The following is a 26678-nucleotide window of genomic DNA, read 5'->3' on the forward strand; positions in this document are numbered from 1 at the left end:
TTACATGCTCCATGATACTTTGGGGGCTGCAAGTACTTCCAAAACCTATATTTTACTGTGGTTTTCTTACAGCTAAGACGACTACTAAGTGACTGCTGACTGGGTTGCGTAGACAGTGTGGATACATGGCACAGAGTGGGAGTAGGTGCAGTAGTATGAATTTTCATTTTGCTACCCAGAGTGGCATGCAGTTTAAAACTTAACAAATATCTTATTTCTGAGACTATTCCATTAAACATTTTTTGGCACTAGGAGACTGAAACTGTAGAAAGCATAAATGTAGTAAGGGGGGACTACTATATAAATGTTTTCTTCTATAAGTGTATTTTCATAGTTGATATACTTACACACGCTAGGAAGCACACGTCTCACCATCTATATAAAGAGTGCTTAGTGCTGGCTGGGTATGGTCCTGCACATCTGTCATCTCAGCCACTGTGGGATGCTGGGTAGGCAGATCACCTGAGGTCAGGAGTTTGAGTAGCCTGACAAACATAGTGACCCTCCCCCAACCACCTGCTACTAAAAATACAAAAATTAGCCTGAGATGGTGTCATGCACTTGTAATACCAGCTACTCAGGGAGCTGACACAGGAGAACCACTTAAATCTGGGAGGTGGAGGCTGCAGTAAGCTGAGATGGAGGCATTATATGCCAGCCTGGACAACAGAGGAAGACTTTGTCTTAAAAAAAAAAAAAAAGGTTCATGATTACTGCAGCTACTCTTGGATTCTCAACGTTATCCCCTTATTGCTTGACCACAGGATGAGGTTGGAGGTCTTCCACCTACTTAACATTTTATGAAGTAAATTGAATTGAGGTCATCATAAAGCTAGTAAGTGGATACTAACCTTGCTTTATACTTGTATTGATGTACGATAAATGGAAACATTCCACCTAAAATTATTATAAAGAACATCTTACAGGGTTTTTTTCTCAAATATCTGTAACATTCTCATGTAGAAGATAAGTTAATCTAGTTTTTGAAAACAATATAAAATAATATGTTGTTGTCATTTAGGATATAGCATGGCTCCTCTTCATTAACTAATTTTGTTTCTTATCTAACTTGATTGTATTTGCTAGTTGGGTTAATATTTGTTGGTACTTCAGTACTTTGGTCTGAGCAAATAAAATCCTAAATTTTACTCAAGTTTGCGGTAGTATAAATTGTCTTACAATCTCAGTGTTTTATCCATAATTTTAAAAGCATTTAAGCATAGTTTTGCTTAGATATTTCTGCAAAGCAAATTTTATGCAATTGAATTAAGTCACAGCTGACAGACTGCTTTTGACTTGACTTGAGTATTAAGCATATATTCCCATTAGATAGTCTTTCAATTATTTATGTAGCTGTGGTTCATAATCTGTTTATTGAAGGAGAACCTGTGCACACACTCTGTAACACTCTTAGGGCTCTTTGAACCTACTTTTCTTTTATTTATTTATTTATATTTTGCTTATTCCATATAACCTAGAAGTGTTGTTGTGGTTGTTTATCTAATGCTATGACTTTTAGAATATTATTATTTTAAGTAAACAATGCCAATAATGTCTAAGGCCTTTTGTAAGTTGTTTAAGATTTTATTAAATTAATAATGTATTTTAAAAATATTTTATAAAGGATTATATTTTAGGCAGAAGTCGAAAGCAGCTATTAAAAAGACTATAAATGGGCCAGGTGTGGTGGCCCACACCTGACATCCCAGAACATTGGGAGGCTGAGGTGGTTGGATCACTTGAGGCCAGGACCAGCCTGGTGAATATGGTGAAATGCAAAAATTAGTGCCATGCATAGTGTGTGTGCCATGCCTGTTAATCCCAGCTACGTAAAGGGCTGTGGCAGAAGAATCTATTCAACCTGGGACACAGAGATTGCAATGAGCCAAGGTCTTGCCACTGCACTCCATCCTGGGAAACAAAGCAAGACTCCATCACATAAACAACAAAAATAATATGAATTGATCGTTGTTGGTTATATACCTTGCTTTTATTCTTTGGATGTAAGCATGGGGTTAAACATTGTTTTCAAAATTCCCTACTATATGGTAACCTACAAAGAAAAAGGGGCCAGACTGTTAGAAGGAAAACTAACAAACAGAAATAACTTCATCATTAACAAACTGGAGGGCCAGGCGTGGTGGCTCGAGCCTGTAATCCCAGCACTTTGGGAGGCCGAGGCGGGTGGATCACGAGGTCAAGATCGAGATCATCCTGGTCAACATGGTAAAACCCTGTCTCTACTAAAAATAAAAAAAAATTAGTGGGGCATGGTGGCGCATGCCTGTAATCCCAGCTACTCGGGAGGCTGAGGCAGGAGAATTACCTGAACCCAGGAGGCAGAGTTTGTGGTGAGCTGAGATCGCGCCATTGCACTCCAGCCTGGGTAACAAGAGTGAAACTCCATCTCAAAAGAAACAAACAAAAAAACAAACTGGATGTCCACTCAGAGACCCAATCTGAAAGTCAGCAACTACAAAGACGATAGGTGGAGAAACCCACAAAGATGGGAAGAAACAAGCACAAAAAGGATGAAAACACCCGAAACCAGAACACCTCTCTTCCTGCAAGGGATCACACCTCCTCACCAGCAAGGGAACAAGGCTGGACGGAGAATGACTGTAATGAAATGACAGAATCAGGCTTCAGAAGGCGCATAATGAGAAACTTCTGTGAGCTAAAAGAACATGTTCTAAATCAATGCAAAGAAACTTAAGAACCTTGAAAAAAGATTTGACAAAATGCTTACGAGAATGGACAAGTTAGAAGGGAATAAAAGTGAATTGATGGAGCTGAAAAAGACAACATGAGAACTTTGTGAAGCATACAGAAGTTTCAACAGCTGAAATTGACCAAGCAGAAGAAAGGCTATCACAGGTTAAAGATCAACTCAATGAAATAAAAGGCAAGATTAGAGAAAAAGGGGAAAAAGGAATAGACAAAGTCTCCAAGAAATATGGGACTATGTGAGAAAACCTAATCTACGTTTGATAGGTGTACCTGAATGTGTTGAAGAGAATGAATCCAAGCTAGAAAATACACTTCAGGATATTATCCATGAAAACGTCCCCAACCTAGCAAGCCAGGCCAATATTCTAGTCCAGGAAATATAGAGAACACCACAACGATATTCCTCAAGAAGAGCAACCCAAAGGCACATAATTCTCAGATTCACCAAGATTGAAATGAAGGAGAAAATGCTATGGGGCAGCCAGAGAGAAATGTTGGGTTATCCACAAAGGGAAGCCCATCAGACTCACAGCAGATCTCTCGGCAGAAACCCTGTAAGCCAGAACAGAGTGGGGGCCAATATTCAACGTCCTTAAAGAAAAGAACTTTCAACCCAGAATTTCATATTTAGCCAAACTAAGCTTCATAAGTGAAGGAAAGATAAAATCATTTGCAAACAAGCAAGTACTCAGAGATTTTGTTGCCACCAGGCCTGCTTTACAAGACCTCCTGCAAGAGGCACTACACATAGAAAGGAACAACCAGTACCAGCCACTCCAAAAACATACCAAATGCTAAAGAGCATCAACAAAATGAAGAATCTGCATCAACTAACAGACAAAACAGCCAGCTAGCATCAAAATGGCAGTATCAGATTTACACAGAAGAACATTATCTCTAAATGTAAGTGGTCTAAATGCTCCATTCAAAAGGCACAAACTGGCAAATTGGTTAAAAAGCCAAAACCCATCGGTGTGCTGTATCCAGGAGACCCATCTCACAGGCAGGGATACAGAAAGGCTCAAAATAAAGGGATGGAGGAAGATTTACCAAGCAAATGGAGAGCAAAAAAAAAGTAGGAGTTGTAATTTTCATCTCTGGTAAAATAGACTTTAAAGCAACAAAGATCAGAAGAGGAAAAGAACAAAATTCCATATTGGTAAAAGGATCAATGCAACAAGAAGGGCTAAACCATCCTAAATATATACACACTAAATACAGGAGCAGAAGATACATAAAGCAAGTTCTTAATGACTTACAAAGAAACTTAGACTCCCACACAATAATAGTGGGAGAGACTAACGCTCCACTGTCAATATTAGACAGATCAACCTGACAGAAAATTTACTAGGAAATCCAGGACTTAAACTCAGACCTGGAACAGGCAAATCTGATAGACATTTACGGAACTCTCCACTCCAAATCCACAGAATATACATTCTTCTCTGCACCACATCACACCTACTCTAAAATTGACCACATAATTGGAAGTAAATCACTCCTCAGCAATTGCAAAACAACTGAAATCATAACAAACAGTCTGTCAGACGACAGTGCAATCAAGTTAGAACTCAGAATTCAGAAACGAACTCAGAACCGCACAGCTTCATGGAAACTGAACAACTGGCTCTTCAATGTTCATTGGATGAACAATGAAATGAAGGCAGATATAAAGATGTTATTTGAAACCAATGAGAACAAAGACACAACATTCCAGAATCTCTGGGACACATTTAAAGCAGTCTCTAGAGGAAAATATATATCAATAAGTGTCCACATGAGAAGCAAGGAGAGATCTAAAATTGACACCCTATCGTCAAAATTGAAAGAGCTAAAGGAACAAGATCAAAAAAACTCAAAACCTAACAGAAGACAAGAAATAACTTAGATAAGAACAGAACTGAAGAAGACAGAGGCAGAAAAAAACCCTCAAAATATCAGTATATCCAGGAGCTGGATTTTCAAAAAGGTCAACAAAATAGACCACTAACCAGATTAATAAAAAGGAGAAGAGAGAATAACCAAATAGATGCAATAAAAAACGATAAAGGGGATATTACCACAGATCCCACAGAAATTCAAACCATCATCAGAGATTATTACAGACAACTCTATGCACATGAACTAGTAAACCTGGAAAAAATGGATAAATTCCTGGACACTTGGATTCTCCCAAACCTAAACCAGGAAGAAGTTGAAACCCTGAATAGACCACTAACAAGATCTGAAGTTGAGGCAGCAATTAAGAGCCTAACACAGAAAAAAAGCCCAGGTCCAGATGGGTTCACACCCGAATTCTACCAGACATACAAAGAGGAGCTGGTACCATTGCTTCTGAAACTGTTCCAAATAATTCAAAAAGAGGGAATTCTTCCCAAATCATTTTATGAGACCAACATCATCCTGTTACAAAAACCCGGCAGAGACTCAACAAGAAAAGAAAACTTCAGGCCAATATCCATGATGAACATAGATGCAAAAATCTTCAATAAACTACTGGCAAGCCAATTGCAACAGCACATCAAAAAGTCTATCCACTGTGATCAAGTAGGCTTCATCCCGGGCATGCAAGGCTGGTTCAGCATAAGCAAGTCTATAAATGTAAATCACCGCATAAACAGAACAAAAGACGAAAACCACATGATTATCTAAATTGATGCCAAGGAGGCCTTTGACAAAATTCAACACCTCAATAAACTAAGTATTGGTGGAATGTATCTCAAAATAATGAAAGCTATTTATGGCAAACCAATAGCCAATATCATACCTGTATGGGCAAAAACTGGAAGCATTCCCTTTGAAATCTGGCACTGGACAAGGATGCCCTCTCTTACCACTCATATTCAATATAGTACTGAAAGTACTAGCCAGAGCAATCAGGTAAGAAAAGAAATAAACGGTATTCAAATAGGAAAGAAGGAAGCCCAATTGTCTCTACCTGCAGATGACATGATAGTATATTTATAAGACCCCATCGTCTCAGTCCAAAAACTCCTGAAACTGATAAGCAACTTCAGCAAAGTCTCAGGATACAAAAACAATGTGCAAAAATCACAAGCATTCCTATACAACAATAACAGACTTAAAGAGAGCCAAATCAAGAACAAACTGCCATTCACTATTGCTACAAAGAGAATAAAATACCTTGGAATTCAACTCACAAGGAACGTAAAGAACCTCTTCAAGGAGAACTACAAACCACTGCTCAACGAAATAAGAGAGGACACAAACAGATGGAGAAACATTCTATGTTCATGGTTAGGAAGAATCAATATCGTGAAAATGGCCATACTGCCCAAAGTAATTTACAGATTCAACACTATCCCCATCAAGCTACCAAAGACTTTCTTCACAGAATTGGAAAAAAACCACCTTGAACTTCATATGGAACCAAAAGAGAGCCTGCATAACCAAGTCAGTTCTATGCAAAAAGAACACAGAGGGAAGTATCACATTACTGGACTTCAAACTATACTACAAGGCTACAGTAACCAAAACAGCATGGTACAGGTACCAAAACAGGGATATAGACAACTGGAACAGAACAGAGGTATCACAGGCAACACAACATATCTACCACCATACAACCTTTGATAAACCTGACAAAAACAAGCAATGGGGAAAGGACTCCCTGTTTAATAAATGGTGTTGGGAAATCTGGCTAGCCATGTGCAGAAAGCAGAAACTGAACCCCCTTCCTGACACCTTACACTAAAATTAACTCCAGATGGATTAAAGACTTAAACATAAGACCTGGCACCATAAAAACCCTAGAAGAAAATCTAGGCAAAATCATTCAGGACATAGGTGTGGGCACGACTTCCTGACCAAAACACCAAAACCATTGGCAACAAAAGCCAAAATAGACAAATGGGACCTAATCAAACTCTGCATAGCAGAAGAAACAGAAATTAGAGTGAATCAGCAACCAACAGAATGGGAAAAAATTTTTGCAGTTTACCCATCTGACAAAGGGCTGATATCCAGAATTTACAAAGAACTCAAACAGATTGACAAGAAAAAAACAAGCCCATTCAAAAATGGGCAAAGGATATGAACAGACACTTTACAAAAGAAGACATACATGAGGCAACAAACATATGAAAAAATGCTCATCATCACTGGTCATTAGAGAGATGCAAATCAAAACCACATTGAGATACCATCTCACACCAGGTAGAATGGAGATCATTAGAAAATCTGGAGACAACAGATGCTGGAAAGGATGTGGAGAAATAGGAACACTTTTACACCATTGATGGTAGTGTAAATTAGTTCAACCGGTATGGAAGACAATGTGGTGATTCTTCAAGGACCCAGAAACAGATATTCCATTTGACACCGCAATCCCATTACTGGGTGTATATCCAAAGGATTGTAAATCATTCTGCAATAAGGTCACATGCACTCAAATGTTCACTGCAGCACAGTTTACAATAGCAAAGACCTGGAACCAATCCAAATGCCAATGGATGATAGACTGGACATGGAAAATGTGGCACCCATACACTATGGAATATTATGCAGCCATCAAAAATGATGAGCTCGTTTCCTGTGTAGGGACATGGATAAACCTAGAAACTATCATTCTCAGCAAACTGACACAAGAACAGAAAATCAAACACCACATTTTCTCACTCATAGGCGGGTGTTGAACAATGAGAACACATGGATACACCTTGGGTGTGTTGGGGGGAAAAGGGATGGGCGGTGGGGGGTGGGGAGTTGGGGAGAGATAGCATACGGAGAAATACCAAATACAGGAGAAGGGGAGGAAGACAGGAAATCACACTGCCACGCGTGTACCTATGCAACTATCTTGCATGTTCTTCACATGTACCCCAAAACCGAAAATGCTATTTTAAAAAAAGGAAAAAGTAAATTTATCCATTTTATGCTTTTGATTTATAACTTGCCGTTTTTTTCCACTTAAATTTACAGAGGAGAATTTGGTTTGTCATTTGTCAATTCTTTTCCTAAAATCATTTAATTTTCTCTTTGTGCTTTCAGATCTTTTTCTAGCTTTGATTGTATCCTTTTGTGTGAAATAGACTTCTCTACACTTTGCTAGTTTTCAATTTTGGGAAACTCTGATCTAAGTTGAATTAATAAATTACTGAAAAGTAATTTGCTGTTTCGTTCATGATTTTCTTGAAACTAATGAAGTGGAATGATGATGGGTAAATACTTATAACTTTTAATTATAGGTTGGATGCATCATAATATGGATCTAGTAGGAGACAAAGCCACAAAGGAAAGCTATGCTATTCAGTATCTCCAAAAGTCACTAGAGGCAGATCCTAATTCTGGCCAATCTTGGTATTTCCTTGGAAGGTGAGATGAAACACTTGTGGTATCCAGAAGTTATTTATAATATAAAATCATTTGTAGATTTTATATTATGTAATCTGGGAAGTGACTTTTAAAAATAAATTGCCCAGTTTGTCTTTCAGTTGTTTGTGTAGCTATAGTTATTAAATATTAAACAAAATCTATAGTACCCACTCTGTACCACTCCCACAGCTCTTTGAACTTACATTTCCCATATAATCTTGAGGTTTTATTGTGGTTATTTAGCGATGTTATAACAGTAATTTATTTAAAATTAAAATATTACATTTTTGTTAATATATAATTATATTTATAATTATATTTATAATTTCCCCAAATTCAAATAACATTTACATTCAAATATAATGGTATTGTATGCTTATTAAAATATAATATTTATTGTATATAACTTTTTTGCAAAACTATATTTTAGAGAAAAAAATCAAACATTTCTAGGAGATATAAATAGCTTTGAATTTAATTGCTCTTACTGAGATACTCTTTTACTTACTAGATTTTATTTTTTCATTTTACTTTTTTTATTCTTTGAGACACAGTTGTTGCCTAAGTTGAATTGCAGTGGCACAGTCTTAGCTCACTGTAACTTCTGCTTCCTTGGCTTAAATAATTCTCATGCCTCATCCTCTTAAGTAGCTAGTACTATAGGGGCACACCGCTACTCCCAGCTAATTGTTGTATTTTTATAGTAGACTCAGGTTTTGCCATCATGTTTTCTTAATCTGAGTAGATTTATTGCTGGTTTTTAAAGAATTTTAAAGAGTATCATCATGTAATATTCACTAATAGTTTTTCAGTTTAGTATTTAAATTATATTTCCTTTGATATCTAGGATTTTAAAAAATATACAGTAAAACCTGAAATTATATTTTATCTAATGACAGTCATCTATGGAAATTTGCCTTTACAGTTTTGTTTGGTGATTTTGTATATTGAAACAAATATTTTTATTAATCATAGATCTCAAATTACAGTTCTAGTTGAGAGGAAATATGTAAGTTATTATTGTTTGTTGTGGAAAGAACATAGAAATGTTTTTGGTAATCCATAAATTTTTTCTCGGTATTTTTCTTATTTTGAATATGGATTGTCTAAATTATACCTACTGATACAATGTTTACCTGTCTGATAGCATACATATTTGTACATGTATGTGTTTTTAATTGCCAGATTGTATTTTAGTGTGTTGGAAAGATCAATGGATTGAAGAGTGAGAAACTTGGGTTTAAATCCTGGCTTTGCCATTGACTGTGGAATCATTGATAGTCCATTTAAACTACTTGAGGCTGGGTGCAGTGGCTCACACCTGTAATCCTAGCACTTTGGGAGGCCAAGGTGGGTGGATCATTTGGTGAAACCTCATCTCTACTAAAAATACAAAAATCACCCAAGTGTGGTGGTGCATGCTGTAATCCTAGCTACTCTGGAGACTGAGGCAGGAGAATCATTTGAACATAGGAGACAGAGGCTACAGTAAGCCAAGATTGCATCACTGTACTTCAGCCTCGGTGACAAAGTGAGCCTGCATCTCAAAAATTAAAAAAGAATATAAACTACTTGATGTCTCAGTTTTTATTTCACCTATTTAGAGGATTAGATTAGAACTGTCAGGCACCTTTTCAAAACAAGGTGATATATTAATTTTTTTCCCCTAATTTGACTCATTGGTAAATTTTGATTCTATTTTTACATAAGTTAGTTCATTTTATGTAACGTTGACACGAAGTGACATTCAAATTTAATTTTTCTGTTAATTTTATTTGTGTACAGTGTTTTATTTTTGTTGGAAGTTTGGAAAAGATTTATATTAAAGGGAGACTATTTTTAGTATTACTCCTTATTAAAAATATTTAGTCAGCTGTTAGTGATATATAATAAGAATGATGTTAACTCTTTGTAATAGGGTTTTTTTAATGAAAAACTCTAGTGATTATAAAATAATTAGCTTGGGTTGCTTGTATTACAAAACTTGGAAGTTCAGACTTTGACTTGATCCTCACCACTAAAGTTCAGGAGAAGCTGAATTTTTTTATGCCTGCATTGCACAACAAAGTGCTTTGAGCAAACTTATTTTATTACTTAATTGAAATAGTTCTCTTACTAAATAGAGCAAGTGAACTAACTAAGCCACATGAAGGCGTAAGCTAGCACAATTACAGACTGTTAGCTTTTCCACAGTATAAGCTTTTAATACACTAATGTTAAAAGAGGCTAATTATCAAAAAGGGACAGGTGTAAAAACTGGTCTGTGGCATTAAGTTTTATTATATTTGAGCAATTATTTTTACTATAGAAAAGAAAGAATATGAACCGGGACATTTTTTGTTTTTTTTTCCAACAAGATTGGTTGCATATTATGTTATAGTATTGAAATGTCTCATTATTGTAAAGGATAGTAGTTACTGTTTACTTCTTGTAGCATTTTATAATATGGTATAACACAGATGCTAAAATTTACAGTTTCAGGCTTCGCATGTAGGCTTATTACTGTATCCCAGCACTTTGGGAGGCCAAGGAGGCTGGGTTGCTTGAGCTCAGGAATTACAATCACACTGGGCAAGTGCTGAAACACTGTCTTTACCCAGCATACCAGAATTAGCTGGGTGTGGTGCTGCCTGCTTGTGGTCCCAGCTACTGGGAAGGCTGTAAGGATTGTTGGAGGCTATAGTGACATATCATCATGCCACTACACACCAACCTGGGGACAAAGTGAGACCCTGTCTTAAAAAAATTAAATGAAGGCCAGACACAGTGGCTCATGCCTGTAATCCCAGCAGATTGAGTGTTGCTAAGTGGAAGGAGAATATTAAATCCTAGTATAAAGGTCATTATCAAAGGAACTTTTCTCTTTATATTTAATTCTGTTCTTACGATGTAGGAAACTTGAGTTCAAACTGTGTAAATAGAAGGCTATATAATACCTGCAGTATGATAGCATTGAAATAATTTAGGCTCCAATACTTTGAGAAAATGTTTATTATCATGTACTAGCTCTTTTCAAGACAGTATTTAAAAGCAAGTTATAAAAGACGATAAAATAACTGTAACGTATATTGATAAACATATGTACACACATACACATGTGCTTGCCTATTATTTGTTCTCCTTTGAAATACAGTTCATCTTTTTGTCAAATAAATTATTAATGGATAATTTATATTTTTTCCTTTTAGGTGTTATTCGAGTATTGGGAAAGTTCAGGATGCCTTTATATCTTATAGGCAATCTATTGATAAATCAGAAGCAAGTGCAGATACATGGTGTTCAATAGGGTAAGGCTATGTATATAAACACAGTAGAATTTTACTTGATACACTGAATGATTAAAACACCTAATACACTGTATAGTAATATAAAATTAACTGGCTGGTTGTAGAGTCTCATTCCTGTAATCCTAGCACTCTGGGAAGCTGAGGATAGAGGATCTCTTGAGCCAAGGATTAAAGACCAGCCTGGACAATAAAATGGGATGCATTTTCACAAAAAAGTTTTAAAAATTAGCCAAACATCGTGGCATGTGTCTATAGTCCCACCTGCACAGGAGGCTGGGTGTGGTGCTGCCTGCCTGTGGTCCCAACTACTGGGAAGGATTGCTTGAGTGGAGAAGTGTGGTGAGCCATGGAAATGCTACATCTCTCCAGCCTGGGCAACAGAGTGAGACACTGTTTCAAAAATACTGAAAAATAAACAAAAGAAGGTAGCCAGTTAGTTTTTTGACAGCATTCCTTTTCTTTCCAGTGTGTTGTATCAGCAGCAAAATCAGCCTATGGATGCTTTACAAGCCTATATTTGTGCTGTACAATTGGACCATGGCCATGCAGCAGCCTGGATGGACCTAGGTACTCTCTATGAATCCTGCAATCAACCTCAGGATGCTATTAAATGCTACTTAAATGCAACTAGGAGCAAACATTGCAGTAATACTTCTACACTTGCTGCAAGAATTAAATTTCTACAGGTAAAAATTTTAAATAGTGTATTTTAAATGATTGCATTCCTGTAATAATTGGCAGGAGAAGGGTGGCTGACAAGTTTACGTAGTTGTGATTGATGTTGCTTTGTTAATGTACTTTGTAATATTTTTTGATATTATTTTGTGTTTAATTTTAAGTGAAATATACGGTATGTACACTATGTTCTTTTGCACATTTACTTTGTTGATGCATGTTAATTTACATTTTTCATTAATATGCATGAACTTTTTCAATGTGCTATCTACATTTTTAAATTTTCATGGCATTGTAGGGAAAAAAACAGAAATGCCATTTTTCACACTTGCTTGAAATTTCATAAGATATCTGAAAACTGAAAAACAACCTGTGTTTGTTCTGAATATCACAAGAATTTTCTAGTTGTCCTCTTTATACTTCTGTCTAAAATCCCAAATTTAGGACTTAAAAAAAAAAATACCTATAACAGTGAGGAAGATTAAGTGGACTTGCTCTTACTCAAGTAGGCTTGTGTTAAATTTGCTTTTTACATAATTTTTCCTAGGCTCAGTTGTGTAACCTTCCACAAAGTAGTCTACAGAATAAAACTAAATTGCTTCCTAGTATTGAGGAGGCATGGAGCCTACCAATCCCCGCAGAGCTTACCTCCAGGCAGGGTGCCATGAACACAGCACAGCAGGTGAGAAGTTGGGTTATATTCTGTAGGTGCCCAGCTTTTAAGTGTTTTTTCCCCACTTTTTAGTAATGATTTATTCCACTAAATGACGGATTGACTTTAAAATAGAGAAATATTTTTAATTAAAAAATACAAATTTCTTTAATTGCAAAAAATTGTAGAAAATCAAAATAAAACTCCCTCTGATATGGGAAGAAGTATTGGTGACGGTTTATAACCTTTGTGTATTCTTATGATTTGAAAGCTATTTCTTAAGTGACTTTTCTATAATTGTTTATTAAGTTTAAAAGATGAAACTTTTGTGAAAAAGGCACACATTGCTCCCTTGATGTTTCACTTGATTATAATTTTTAATAATTGCCATCAGTGATGTCCACATAGCATTGAAAAGTATATAAAGTTTTATAATTTGAAGTGAATCAGGAATATGCAGAACCATATTTTTGTCTTACTTCTGTGATCCTTAGGCATATAAACCTCATGATCCAAATACTGAACCTGTATTAAACCATAGTCAAACACCAATTTTACAACAACCTTTGTCACTACACATGATTACTCCTAGCCAAGTAGAAGGCCTGTCCTGTCCTGCCAAGAAGACAAGAACGTCTAGTCAAACAAAGGTATATATACATTTTAGAGATACGGAAAATCCCAATCAAAAATGAAACTGACTGTTCTGAAATTGTGTCTGGACTGTATTTTAAGCTTGTGGACTTCAGAAAGTGAAGCACTATTTTTATTCTATAATCTTTGCATCACATTAAATATAGAAGGTAGGGATAAGTTAATGTTCATCAAATCATTTATTCATTTCCCTGCTTTTACTAATTTAACACAGTTTTTACCATCACTTCTGACATTGAAATAAATTGAATGTTGAATATATTAGACTACCTTTCTACTTCTTTGAGATGTAATTTAAATATGGGCCTTTTTTGCTTAAATTTGTAAGTTTACAAATCAATTAGGCATTTAAAATAATTTTTAAAATGATCTTAAAGGATAAGTTTTACACACACACACACACACACACACGTATATATCCAATTCCTGCTCATTTGGTTCTCACTAGTCATAACTTTTAGTGTGTAAAATTAAGCAAATATTCTTAATCTTTTACACTAAATTTTCCTCAGAATGTTTCTGATAACTGGAATAGTGGCCAAAGTGTTTCACATCATCCAGAACTGCAACAACTTTATTCGTTGTGTTTGACACCACAGAAATTACAGGTATGAATTCCTTTGATAATCTCTCCCCCAATTTGAAAGCAGGAGAAATCATAAACGCTGTTTTTTAGGCATTAAGTCTCAAATTGAATGACTGCTAACCAAATTATACATGTGGTAAAATGAGTTCACATTTTCCGGAATAATAGGAATGAGAATCCATTTTCTTAGGGGAGACGAAACTTAGATTATGGAATACATAAGGTGAACGTTTTTTCCACTTTGTCCCTCCAGACAACCATTTTTAGTTTTTCATGGACAGCCAATCTTAATTGTTTTTTTCTAGAGATGTAAATTGTACATGTACAGACAAATATATTTGTCTTTTTTTTTATTATGGAGACAGGGATCTTGCTCCATCACCCATGCTGGAGTTTAGTGGCACCATCTCTACTCACTGCAGTCTCCGCCTCCCAGGTTCAAACAGTTCTCCTGCCTCAGGCTCCCAAATAGGTGGGACTACAGGCATGCACCACCATGCCCAGCTAATTTTTTTGTATTTTTAGTAGAGGAAGGTTTCCCCATTTTGGTCAGACTCAAACTCCTGACCCGAAATGATCTGCTCACCTCAGTTTCCCAACATGCAGGACGTACAGGCATGAGCTACTGCACCCGGCCAGGTGTCTCTATTTAAAATAGAATTATAGGTAGACTTTTACATATATTTAAGGATCTTATTTATTTTTCTTAAAGATACCTCTTAAGGATATTTCTGTGTTTGTGTATTGCTTTTCTGCTCTTTTAGTTATGATTTCCTGGGGCGAATCTATTATTTAAACAGATCCCAATTATTGGGATTTAACATGTTTTTCAGTAATTCTGTTATAAACAATGCTGCATTCAGTACTTCTATTTTAATACATTTTTTTAATTTTTTTTGAGACGGAGTTTCGCTCTTTGTTACCCAGGCTGGAGTGCAATGGCGCGATCTCGGCTCACCGCAATCTCCGCCTCCTGGGTTCAGGCAATTCTCCTGCCTCAGTCTCCCGAGCAGCTGGGATTACAGGCACGCACCACCGTGCCCAGCTAATTTTTTTGTAATTTTAGTAGAGACGGGGTTTCACCATGTTGACCAAGATGGTCTCGATTTGTTGACCTCGTGATCCACCCGCCTCGACCTTCCAATGTGCTGGGATTACAGGCTTGAGCCACCGCGCCCGGCACTATTTTAATACATTTTAAGCTAAATAGCTTTGTCTTTGAATTTTTATTGCCTTAGAATACATTTAACTATACCCACATGGAACAATTTTCCTCAGAGTTTTAGATTTTACTGCCTTTTTCAGACTTGCTAAAAGTATATTGCGCTTCACTAACATTGGTTAAGAATCACTGTCACTGATCCTGCAAAGGTACTATCTGTGTAGTCATTTTAGTTAGGAGTTGCCTTATATTGTCTTAAATTTTAGATTAAACTTTGATTATATACTTCTCTTATTCTAGCGGTTGAAAGAACAACTGCATGCAAATAGAGATAATTTAAATCCAGCATAGAAGCATCAGCTAGAACAGTTAGAAAGTCAGTTTGTCTTAATGTAGCAAGTACGTTTAATATTTTTATTTGATTTTAGTATCATTTTAGAGGATATTAATGCTAACTTTCAGTTTCTGTCTATATCTTATGGAACGTATATATCTGAGTTTTACGTATGTGTTCTTAATGGACAAAATTTTTTTTAAGGAAATATACTCAAATTAACCAAATACTTGTTACTTTATTATTTATATGCATAACGTTTTACTTGTGATCTACATGGTTGTGTTCTGAGAGCTTATTTTATTATTTAATAATTAACAAATTATCCTAAATTGTGGTAGTGATATTTTAATGATTGTTTGATTTGAAGGATTTGGCATAAATGTAAATTGAATGAAAATTTGAAATCTTCTGTTTCATGAAAGAAAAATTGCCTATAAAATTTTGACTCATTTATAATTTTTAGCAGCATTACTTTGCTCTTATAGCTGCTGATAAACAGTGATTTCTTTATATATTGAAATAGCTTTCTTTGTGTAGGAATTCTATTTTAAAGTGAACCTATTTTTTAAGGATTTGTTTAATAGATGAAATCATATATGAAATTAGAGATGTGTCAACTACACATTTTCAGAGTCACACAGCAGTTTTCCTTTTTTGAAGATAAGACACAAAGGAGTTGCTCAGGTATGAACTACTGGAATTCATAATGAGGCATTAGCTGATTCATCACTGTCTACAAACTCTATCTCTAATCGACAACCACATGCTGCTCTGACCCAAGTATCTAGCGTCTCTCAGCCTGAAGTTCACCCTGCTTGCACTGAAAAATCTTTGTTCAGTGGAGCTTTTTCTGCAGGTTGTATTCCTTGTGGCACATTAAAAATTCTAGGAAGTATAGACACTATCTTGGTAGGCAGTAATTGTATAGCAGGAAGTGAAAGTAATGGAAATGTGCCATACCTGCAGCAAAACACATTTATTCTACCTCATAATCATACAGACCTGAACAGCAGCACAGAAGGGCCATGGAGAAAACAGCTTTCTAACCCTGCTCAGGTAAAAAAAGACTAGCTGCTTTCTTGGCTCTTACATAGTACTTTACCTTTATTTATAGTTTCTTTACATTCTGAGAAGAAAAGATAGAAATTTAAAGAATGGCTTTGTCTTTTAAAAGTGATTTAACTGGTTCTTAACAGTATAAAACTTTGAAGTGGTATGAGGAACATTACAAGCCTACCTTGGACATCTTGTAGGTTGCATGCAAGACAACTGCAAGAAAGTTAGTATCATAATAATACCAGTCAAACTAATTTATTTTTTTTTTTAGTGCATCTAAAAGTTATGTTTACACTATACCATGTCAGTTTGCAATCAGTTTGTTTAAGCAAAAAACATATACATCTTAATTTGAAAATATTTTATTGTTTAGAAAAAGAAAACCTGTGATCATTAACCAAGTCATAGATCTTTTGCTGGTAGAGGGTCTTGCCTCTTTGGTGATGACTGCTGATTGATCAGGGTGCTGGTTGCTGATGGAATGGCTATGGTCCCTTAAGACAACAATGATATTTCCTACCTGTTCCTCCTCTCTCCCTCCATCCCTGTTTTCCTCCGTTCCTTTCTTTCTCTCTTTCTCCCGTTCTCTCTCTCCCTCTCTTCCTTCCCTCCCTCCTTCCCTTTTTTTGAGACAGTCTCCACATGTTACCCAGGTTGTGCAATGGGACAATCTTGGCTCACTGCAACCACTGCCTCCTAGGTTCAAGTGATTCTCCTGCCTCAGCTTTATCTGGGACTTCATGTGTGCCACCATGCCTGGCTAATTTTTGTATTTTTCTATTTTTGTTTTCACCATGTTGATCAGGCTAGCCTCAAACTCATGACCTCAAGAGATCCTCCCATCTCAGCCTCCCAAAGTGCTGGTAATACAGGCATGAACCACTGCACCCAGCTGACTCTTTTCTTCTTGAAAGATTTCTTTGTAGCATACCAAGCTATTTGGTATTTTGCTAGTAATAGAATTTTTCTCAACGTTGGAGTCAATCCTCTTCAATTTTACCACTGCCTTTATCAACTAAGTTTATGTAATATTGCAAACCTTTTGTTTTTTTATCACAACGGTTTTCACAGCATTTCCCCAGCAGTGAATTTCCTCTCATAAAACTGCTTTGTTTTCTCATCCATGAAAAAGCAACTTCTAATTCATTCAAATTTTATCATGAGATTGGCACAATTCAGTCATTTTTTCAGACTTCACTTCTTAAACTGCCTTGCCACGTCTACATCTGTAGTTTCTTCCTTAACTGAAATCTTGAACTCTTCAAAGTCATCCATGAGGATTGGCATCAACTTCTTCCACATTCATTTTGACCTCCTCTGAATCATGAAAATTGTTAATGGCGTGTAGAATGATGATGAATCCTTTTCCAAAAGTTTTCAGTTTACTTGGCTTAAATTTATTAGAGGAGTCACTGTCTGTGTTAGCTATATATAGCCTTATGAAATGAAATACATTTCTTAAATAATAAGAAGTGAAAGTTGAAATTACTTCTTGATCCATGAGCTGCAGAGTAGATGCTGTGTTAGGCATGAAGACAAATTTAATCTCTTTTATATTTATCAGAGCTCTTGAATTAGTAAATGCATATTCATTGGGCAAAAGCATATTGAAATGAATCTCTTAGTTTCTGAGTACTAGATATCAATATGGGCTAAAAAAACTCAGTAAACCATGCTGTTCAGTGATAGGCTATCATATAGGATTTGTTATCCCATTTATAAAGCATTTTAGGGCCCTAGGATTTTCAGAATAATAAATGAGCATTGCTCACTTTAGTTAAAGTCATGAGCCTTGTTAGTTCCTAACAAGGGCATCTGCCTGTCTTTTGAGGCCTTGAAACCAGCCATTAACTTCTGTCTAGTTAGCAAAGTCCTACATGGCATCTTCTATTATAAGGCTGTTCCATCCTCATTGAATATCCCCTGTTTAGCGTTGCTACCTTCATCAATGATCTTAGCTAGGTTTTCTAGATAATTTGCTGCTTTACCTTGTACTTACAGAGATGGTTTCTTTCCTTAAACCTCATAAACCAACTTATGCTAGCTTCATTCTTTTGCTGTTCTTTCACCAATGTCAGCATTCATAGAATTAAAGGAGAGATTTAGAGGCTTTCTCCCTGTTAGGCTTTGACTTATGGGAATGTTGTTAGTGGTTTGAGCTTTTATCCAGACCACTAAAATTTTGTTCATATCAGCAATAAGGTTGTTTTGCTTTATTAACATTTGTAAATCCACAGGAATAACAGTTTTAGTTTCCTTAGCTTTCACAACTCAGCTAACTGTTGCAAAAGGCCTAGATTTGCAACTATCTTTGTTTTGGTTATGGCTTCCTTACCAACTTTAATTGTTTCTAACTTTAGATTTAAAGGGAGAGATGTGTCTTGGTATAATGGCTCATGCCTTTAATTACAACACTGTTGGTGGCCAAGGCAGGAGGATTGCTTGAGTCCAGGAGTTGGAGGCCAGCCCAAACAATATAGCAAGACCCCATCTGTACCAAAACGACAGAAATTAGCAGGGCATGATGGTGTCTGCCTGCATTCCCAGATACTGGGAGGCTGAGTTGACAGGGTTGGTTGAGCCCAAGAGGACAAGGCTAAAATGAGCTGAGACAGCACACTGCACTCCAGCCTGGGTGACAGAGTAAGACTGTTTTTTTTAAAAAAAAATACCCCTAGTAGAACTTCTTTCAAAGTTGTGAATTATCCACAAATCTGAAGTGAGAGATACATAACTCTTCCTTTCATTGAAATACTTGGAGGCCATAGTAGGGTGTATTAGTTAGCCTAATTGAGTATTTTTGTGATTTAGGGAATAGGGAGTCCTGACAAGAAGGGGAAAAATAGGAGAAGTACTAGGTGGTAGAGAAATTAGAACACAGAACATTTCTTAGTTAATTTTGCTACCCTGTGTGTGGTGCCCCTAAACAATGATGATGATAATATCAAAGATCACTGATGAGAAATCAGTGATATAATAATGAAAAAGTTTAATACAATTGAGAGAGTTACAGAGACGCAAAGTAAACACATTATGTTGGAAGGGTGGTACAGATGAACTTGCTTGGTTATGTCCAGGGTTGCCACAAACCTTCAATTGGTAGTAAATATAGTATCTTCAAAGTTCACTAAAGCAAAGCACAATAAAATGAGGTATGCCTGGACGCAGTGTAAGTCAGTCTGTGCACATAAGTTTATTTACAGTATTGTAAATTTGTTATATTGCTTTCTGTGTGGTTTCAGTTACTTGGGACTAACTGCAGTCCATATTAAATGCATATTTCCAGAAATAAGCAATACATAAGTTTTAAATTGCATGTCAGTCATAAGTAGTGTCATGAAATCTTGTCCTGTTCCATTCCATTTGACCAGGATGTAAATCATCTTTGTTCAGCATATCAAAGCTGTATACATTACCTACGATTTATTCAATTAGTTGCATCTTTTAGTTATCAGATTAAAAAACAAAAACATATTGAGAATTCAGTACTATTTACAGTTTGAGGCATCCACCGAGGGTCTAGAAATATATCTCCTACAAATAGAGGGATTTTTGTAGTTATTAATTGTAAAGCTAGTATACATATAAATTATATTAGATAGTATGGAAATCAGAGGAAAAGTAAAAAATTATCACGTTACAATTACACCAAATATCATTGCTGTTTCAATAAGGCATAATGACCATGTTTTAAAAAAATGCTTGCAAGTAATATTTGCACTGGAGATTCTCTGGAGAACATCACTACTATGCAAATTGTTGGGTATTTATTCGTGGAAGAAAAGGACTAGCAAATTTTAAATTACCATTAGTTGTATTACAATGTGACATGAGCAACTGCCTTGGGAAGGACAGCACATTATAGACTCAGACAATTGAAGGAATTTGGAAGGAGAAAGGGCAGGTAAGGAGTTGCTAGAGAATATGAAGAGGTAAAGTAAAACAGGCATTAGTGAAGGACCTGCTTTATCTGATGGCACGGTAGAACTGTTAAAGTTTTGATACAGAGATGCAAATTTACTGAAATTTATTTTTAATTTTTATTGATATACTTTATTTTTATAGCTATGTTAGGTATATAGAACAACTACACCAAACATACAAAAGTTTCCATTCCTTTTCTCATATCTCTTGGTTTCTCCTGTTAGCCATGTGTTCTGGTTACAGAAATCTCTCAGGTATTTGTTTGTCTGAAAAAAATTTTTTTCCTTGTTTTTTGAATGGTAATTTTGCTGAAATTCTAGGTTGAGTTTTTCTTTGGATACTTCAAACATATTTGTCTCGTCTCTCTTTTGCATGGAGTTTTAGTTCATTCAGACTACTGTAATAAAATACCATAGACTAGGTGATTGTGACAAATTTATTTCTCACACTTCTGGAGACTGAGAAATCCAAGGTAAAGGGCTAACATATTTGGTGTCTTGTGAGATGCTTCATTGATACTACTTTCTTGCTGTGTTCTTACATGGTGAAATGGGCAAGGAGTTTCTCTCAGGCTTCTTTTGTAAGGACACTAATCTCAGTCATGAGGACCTCTGCCTCCCTGATTCAAGCAGTTCTCCTGTCTCAACCTCCCATTTACCTGGGATTACAGGCTCAGACCACCACACCCAGTTTATTTCTGTGTGTTCCTGTTTTTTTTTTTTCCTTTTCTTTTTTAATATGGGGTTTCACCATGATGGCCAGGCTGGTCTTGAACTCCTTACCTCAGGTGATCCACCCACCTCGGCCTCTGAAAGTGCTAAGATTACAGGCGTGAGCCACTGCGCCCAGCCATTTTTTTTTGGACATTGGTCAAGCATTTAATTACTTGTACAAGAACTGGAATGCTGTAGATAAGCAATACATGTTTGTCAAATAATTTTACATAGTGCTATGATGAAGCAATACAACCAAATTTTTGATTTCATGTCCAACACTCTTCTGAGTAACTAGGAAAAATGAGTGGAATTATGGGTAGAATGCTGCAGAGGGGTAGAAATCTGAGGTCTCCGAGAGTCTCTAAAACTCTTTCAGTTGAATTTAAGGTCTTTTAAAGTGCACATATAACAGATAAAAAGCACAGCCACGGCCAATAAAGTACCAGTAACAGCTTCTACATGACAGGATGTTGTGAACATTAGGGCAAATGCATAAATAAATGCAAACTGCTTGAAACAGTGCCTGGATCATCATCAGCAGCAGCAGCACCAAAATCAGCACCAAATTCACCACCAAACATGCCTGGAACGCTCCAAGCCCATGTGTACACTTGGACACTTGGCACTCTGGCAGTCCTAAAAACACTAGTTTTCGGCCGGGCGCGGTGGGTCAGGCCTATAATCCCAGCACTTTGGGAGGCTGAGGCGGGTGGATCACTAGGTCAAGAGATCGAGACCATCCTGGTCAACATGGTGAAACCCCGTCTCTACTAAAAATACAGAAAATCAGCTGGCCATAGTGGCGCGTGCCTGTAATCCCAGCTACTCGGGAGGCTGAGCCGGGAAAATTGCCTGAACCCAGGAGGCGGAGGCAACCTCACATCATGAAAGAGAGCTGCAGCAACAAGTAGCAGGAAAAGCACCACTGGAAAACCAACCGGAAGGAAGATATTGTAGACGGCTACTAGCTTCTCACTAGGAAACTTAGAATGACATCAGGATGGGAGACCCAAACTGCTGCTTTAATTCCTTCCAGGAAATTTCCCGGGGACCCAAATGGCCATGGGTTTTTCTTGGCCTGTGCCCCAATCCCAGCCTGGACCTTTGGGGTAAGCACCTGCCCATGTGAACTATGCGAGGCAGGTCTCCTGCTATGGCCCTGAACTCCCGGGTTTCGAGGAAATCTCCCCAGCTAGGAGGCCATTTTCCCCTCCCTGCGGACACTTCCCCGGCCTCCCAAACTCCCCAAGTAACCCTGCAACACCCCTCTCCCCAGAATGACCCCGGTCGCTCGGCTCCGGGCAGGTCTGCACCTTGAAGTAGGTGACCTGCAGGTAGTTGCCGGGGTCCGCTGGCGGAACTCCAGCTCTAACTCTTCGCCGAACTAGTGGGTAGTCGGGGGGCCCGACAAGAAGGCTAGAGAGGGTTGGCATTGAGTATTTTCTGTCTGTCATGTTGTTTAGGTTACAGTAAAATCCTAGATGTGTTAGACTTTGGCTGAATAGTAAAATAATTTCCCTGAGTCATGCCTTTTTAAAACAGATGCTCAGGAAATATTTCAGAATGTTTACTTTGCCTATTTTCCTGTTAGAAGCATAAAGTAGTGTTTTCTAGTCTTTATTGTATGAAGTCTTCTGGTGATAAAACTCAGAAAGATGTGGAGGCACTGTAAGAAGTGATCTCCCTGATACATGAAACTGTCAAAACATTGAGCCTGTGAAACAAGCACTTTGTACAGTCTACCAGGTTTTCAGGTTGACTCCCTCTTGATTTCTGTTACAGCTGTGTTCTGATCATCATAGAAAAGTTAGCTCCTCAAAAATAAGTTAAACTCTTTTAAATATAAGTATTTGTATTATTATATTGTTATATATATTTTTTCTTATAGTTTTTATTAATGATTGGATGAATTCACCAGTGTGGGAACTCAGATAGAAAGGGCAGACTGTATCTTCATTATTCTCTCTGATTTTTCTCCAGAAGTTTAATCAAACATCAAAATGTCAAAAAAAAAAAACAGGTTTTCATTATCTTTCTTTTCATAATGTAACTCCTTCTTATTGCATTCTCTACTCTCTTCTCTGATACATTTTTCTGTAAGGTCCATATCAAACATCTAATATTGTATATTCTAAATTACTTCATATCCTTTTTATCTATTTAATAGGCTGGATAAAATAGAGAATTGGGGTGTTTTTATTGTTTTATCCCTAGAGCCTGAAAAAGTTAGATGTGGCCAAACCAGGTATTTAATAAATATGGCTTCCAGAAAGAAAAAGCTCTCATTCAGTATAAAACAGAGACTTTCCATGCTGTTAGTAGTTGAAGTATAAGCTTAAAATTTATCTTAAAACATTTTTTTGACATGGTTAATATTATGTGTCAGTTATTTTATCACAGACTCGCTGTTCTATGAAAGTGCTCTGTAGATAGGATGAACATTTATGGCCATGCATAGTGGTTCATGCCTGTACTCATGGCACTTTGGGAGGCTGAGGCAGGTGAATTACTTGAGATTAGAAGTTTGAGACAAGCCTGGCCAATATGATGAAACCCTGTTATTTATTTTTTGTTTCTGAGATGGAGTCTCACTCTGTTGCCCAGGGTGGAACCTCGTGGCATGATCTCAGCTCACTGTAATCTCTGCCTTTTGGGTTCAAGCAGTTCTTCAGCATGTGCCTCCTAAATAGCTGGGACTACAGGCATGCACCACCTTGCCTGGCTAATGTTTGTATTTTGACTAGAGATGGGGTTTCACCATGTTGGCCATACTGATCTTGAACTCCTGACCTCAGGTAATCAGCCTGCTTCAGCCTCCCAAAGGGCTGGATTATAGGCATAAGCCACTGTGCCTGGCCCTGAAAAGCTGTTTCTACTTAAAAAATAAAAATAAAATAGCTGGGCAAGGTGGCGTGTGCCTGTATCCCCAGCTACGGAGGCTGAGGCACAAGAATTGCTTAAACTTGGGAGGTGCAGGTTGCAGTGAGCTGAGATCACACCACTACACTCTAGCCTAGATGGGAGAGTGACACTCTGTCTCAAAAAAAAAAAAAAAAAAGATTAACATTCATAAGTAACCTTATTGAGATTACCCTCTATAATTGATTGTCATATTATATTTTATAAAAGAATTTAATGAGTCTTTAATACATTTGAGTCATTTTGAGTTAATTTTTGTATGTCGTATGAGAATTTCCAATTTGCATGAGGATATCTGATTATCCAAGCATAATTTGTAGAAAACTCTGATTCGTCCCACCATGACACTCTGTCAACAATTAATTTACAATCCATATGTGGATGCATTTATAGACTCTTTTGCCATACTCCTGTATAGTTTTGCTTACACCAGTTCTAAAAAGCTTTTGTCACTGTAACTTTATAGGTATTTTGAAAATAGGTAAATGTAACTCCATCTTTTTTGTTATTTGTCTCTATTCTCATAGTATGGTATTACATTGCTTGATTTTCACATGTAAACCTACTTGCTTTCTGGGAAAAGTTCTCCTTTATTTTGTTGCATAATTCTTATGTATTGCTGGGTTTGACCTGCTAATATATTCTTAAGGATCTTGTCTTTAAAGGGAGATGTTCTCCTCAGTGATATCTTTTATTCACTTTCGCTGGCATTAGAGTATTATTGGCTTTGTAAAGTGACTTAGTAATTCTGTGTCCTGCTGAATATCTGGAAAATATTTTTGTATATTTCTTCCTGAAATGCTGTTTGTAGGATCTCTGACAATATAATATCTTTTGTTTCTACCTTGCTAAGTTTCTATTTATTGTTGTAATGTATTTAAGTAAAGATTTTTTAAGTGTTGTCAATCCTTTTGAAGACCAGTTTTATATATTTTTAAACCTTTTCCATGAGTTTTCTGTTTTCTATTTCAGTTTCTTTTTTCCTTCTTACATGTGTTATTTATCTTGTGTTTAGTTTTGGTTTGATTCTTTACAACATCTTAAATTGGTATTTTATCTTTTTGATCTTAGAACTTTATTCTTTGATAACATAAGTGTTCAAAACCATAAAACCTACATATTGCATTAAACTACAATTTGATAAGGCATGCTTTTATTTTGATAAGGCATGCTTTTATTTTTATTAAGTTCATAGAATTCTCTAGTTTGTCATTTCTTAAATTGGCTTATAGGAAATTTAGAATTCTGTTTACTTTTCATACATTTGAGTATTTATAGGATTTTATGTTTTTGATAGGTAATGTAATTTTTTTCAGAAAATATACTTTGTATGATTTCAGTTTTTTTAGTTTTATTGAGATTTTTTTGCATCATCTATGGCTTATAAATGAAATAAACCTCATGTATTAAAGTGTAATATAATGTAATAATGTACATCGTGTGTTAAATATACTTAGAATTATAATAAGTACAGCTTGGTATTAAACTTAAAAGATCACAAACCAGTGATTCAGTTTATTTTGTTTATCTTTAATTGATCATATATATGTTTTCCACATCTAAATTTTGAGACACGCTTTTATTCTGCTAAAAAAGTATGTCAGAATTGAACAGTTTAAACTTTAAAAAGCCTTATGTGAAGACAGTTGTTTACATATTAGTAAATCAAATTAAACAGGTAGGTTAGACCATTTTATTTTAAAAATACCACTTTAATCTGTTGATTTAACTTTTAAATAATTTTGAGATTTTACTTAAATTATGTTACATAAAATTTAATTTATTTATGGTGGTTTTGACATTTGAATCCTCAGGACTATTCTGTGTATGCATATGAGTTTCCATGATACTAAATTTAAAATTTTTTTTTAGGGGCTTCATAAAAGTCAGAGTTCGTGTTTGTCAGGAACTACTGAAGAACAACTTCTGTTTTCCACTGGGTGTGCCCAGTATCATCAGGCAACTAGCACTGGTTTTAAGAAGCAGAATGAACATCTAACTTTGTGTAGTAATTCAGGACCACAGAAGGTCGCTGACAGTCACCTCCCTTCTCATATTGCTACCTCAAATGGACAACAAGGCATTATTTTTACCAAAGAGAGCAAGCCTTCAAAACATAGATCATTGGTACCTGAAACAAGCAGACATACTGGAGACACATCAAATGGCTCTGCTGATGTCAACGGACTTTCTAATCATGTTCATCATACGATAGCAGATGTTGTTTCCGGTCCTAATCATGGAGTTTCACCAAATTTATTAATTTCAGACAATCCTCAGCTTTCTGCCTTGTTGATTGGAAAAGCCAGTGACAGTATGGGTACTGGAACCTGTGACAAAGTCAATAATATTCGCCCAACTGTTCATACAAAGACTGACAATTCTGTTGTCTCTTTACCCTCTTCAGCCATTTCCACAGCAACATCTTCTCCTAAGTCCACTGAGCAGACAAGTACAAACAGTGTTACCAGCCTTAACAGTTCTCACAGTGGATTACACACAGTTAATGGAGAGGGGCTGGAGAACTCACAGAGTTCTACAAAAATAGACCTGCCTTTAGTTAGCCACAGATCTGCTTGTCAGATCATCCCATCGATGTCTGTCTCTATATGCCCCAGTTCAGCAGAAGTTCTGAAAGCATGCAGG

At 36.4% G+C, this 26678-nt stretch overlaps 1 protein-coding gene across 7 annotated transcripts in view; it reads left to right on the forward strand.

The window, feature by feature from the left end:
* Nucleotides 1-26678, forward strand: part of LOC118150929 (histone demethylase UTY) — a 213369-nt gene that overhangs the window by 118166 nt on the left and 68525 nt on the right. For 3 of the 7 annotated variants that reach the window (XM_035289914.3, XM_078364423.1, XM_054251610.2), the window contains 7 exons: nt 7938-8064; nt 11253-11351; nt 11818-12037; nt 12574-12708; nt 13173-13328; nt 13845-13940; nt 25905-26677. In XM_035289914.3, the coding sequence (XP_035145805.1) occupies nt 7938-8064; nt 11253-11351; nt 11818-12037; nt 12574-12708; nt 13173-13328; nt 13845-13940; nt 25905-26677 (1606 nt within the window). The remainder of the gene's footprint in view (nt 1-7937; nt 8065-11252; nt 11352-11817; nt 12038-12573; nt 12709-13172; nt 13329-13844; nt 13941-25904; nt 26678) is intronic. The other 4 variants (XM_035289917.3, XM_035289916.3, XM_035289918.3 and 1 more) reach the window with 4 other exon arrangements.

This window comes from Callithrix jacchus, chromosome Y (assembly GCF_049354715.1).
Source record: "Callithrix jacchus isolate 240 chromosome Y, calJac240_pri, whole genome shotgun sequence".
NCBI lineage: Eukaryota > Metazoa > Chordata > Mammalia > Primates > Cebidae > Callithrix > Callithrix jacchus.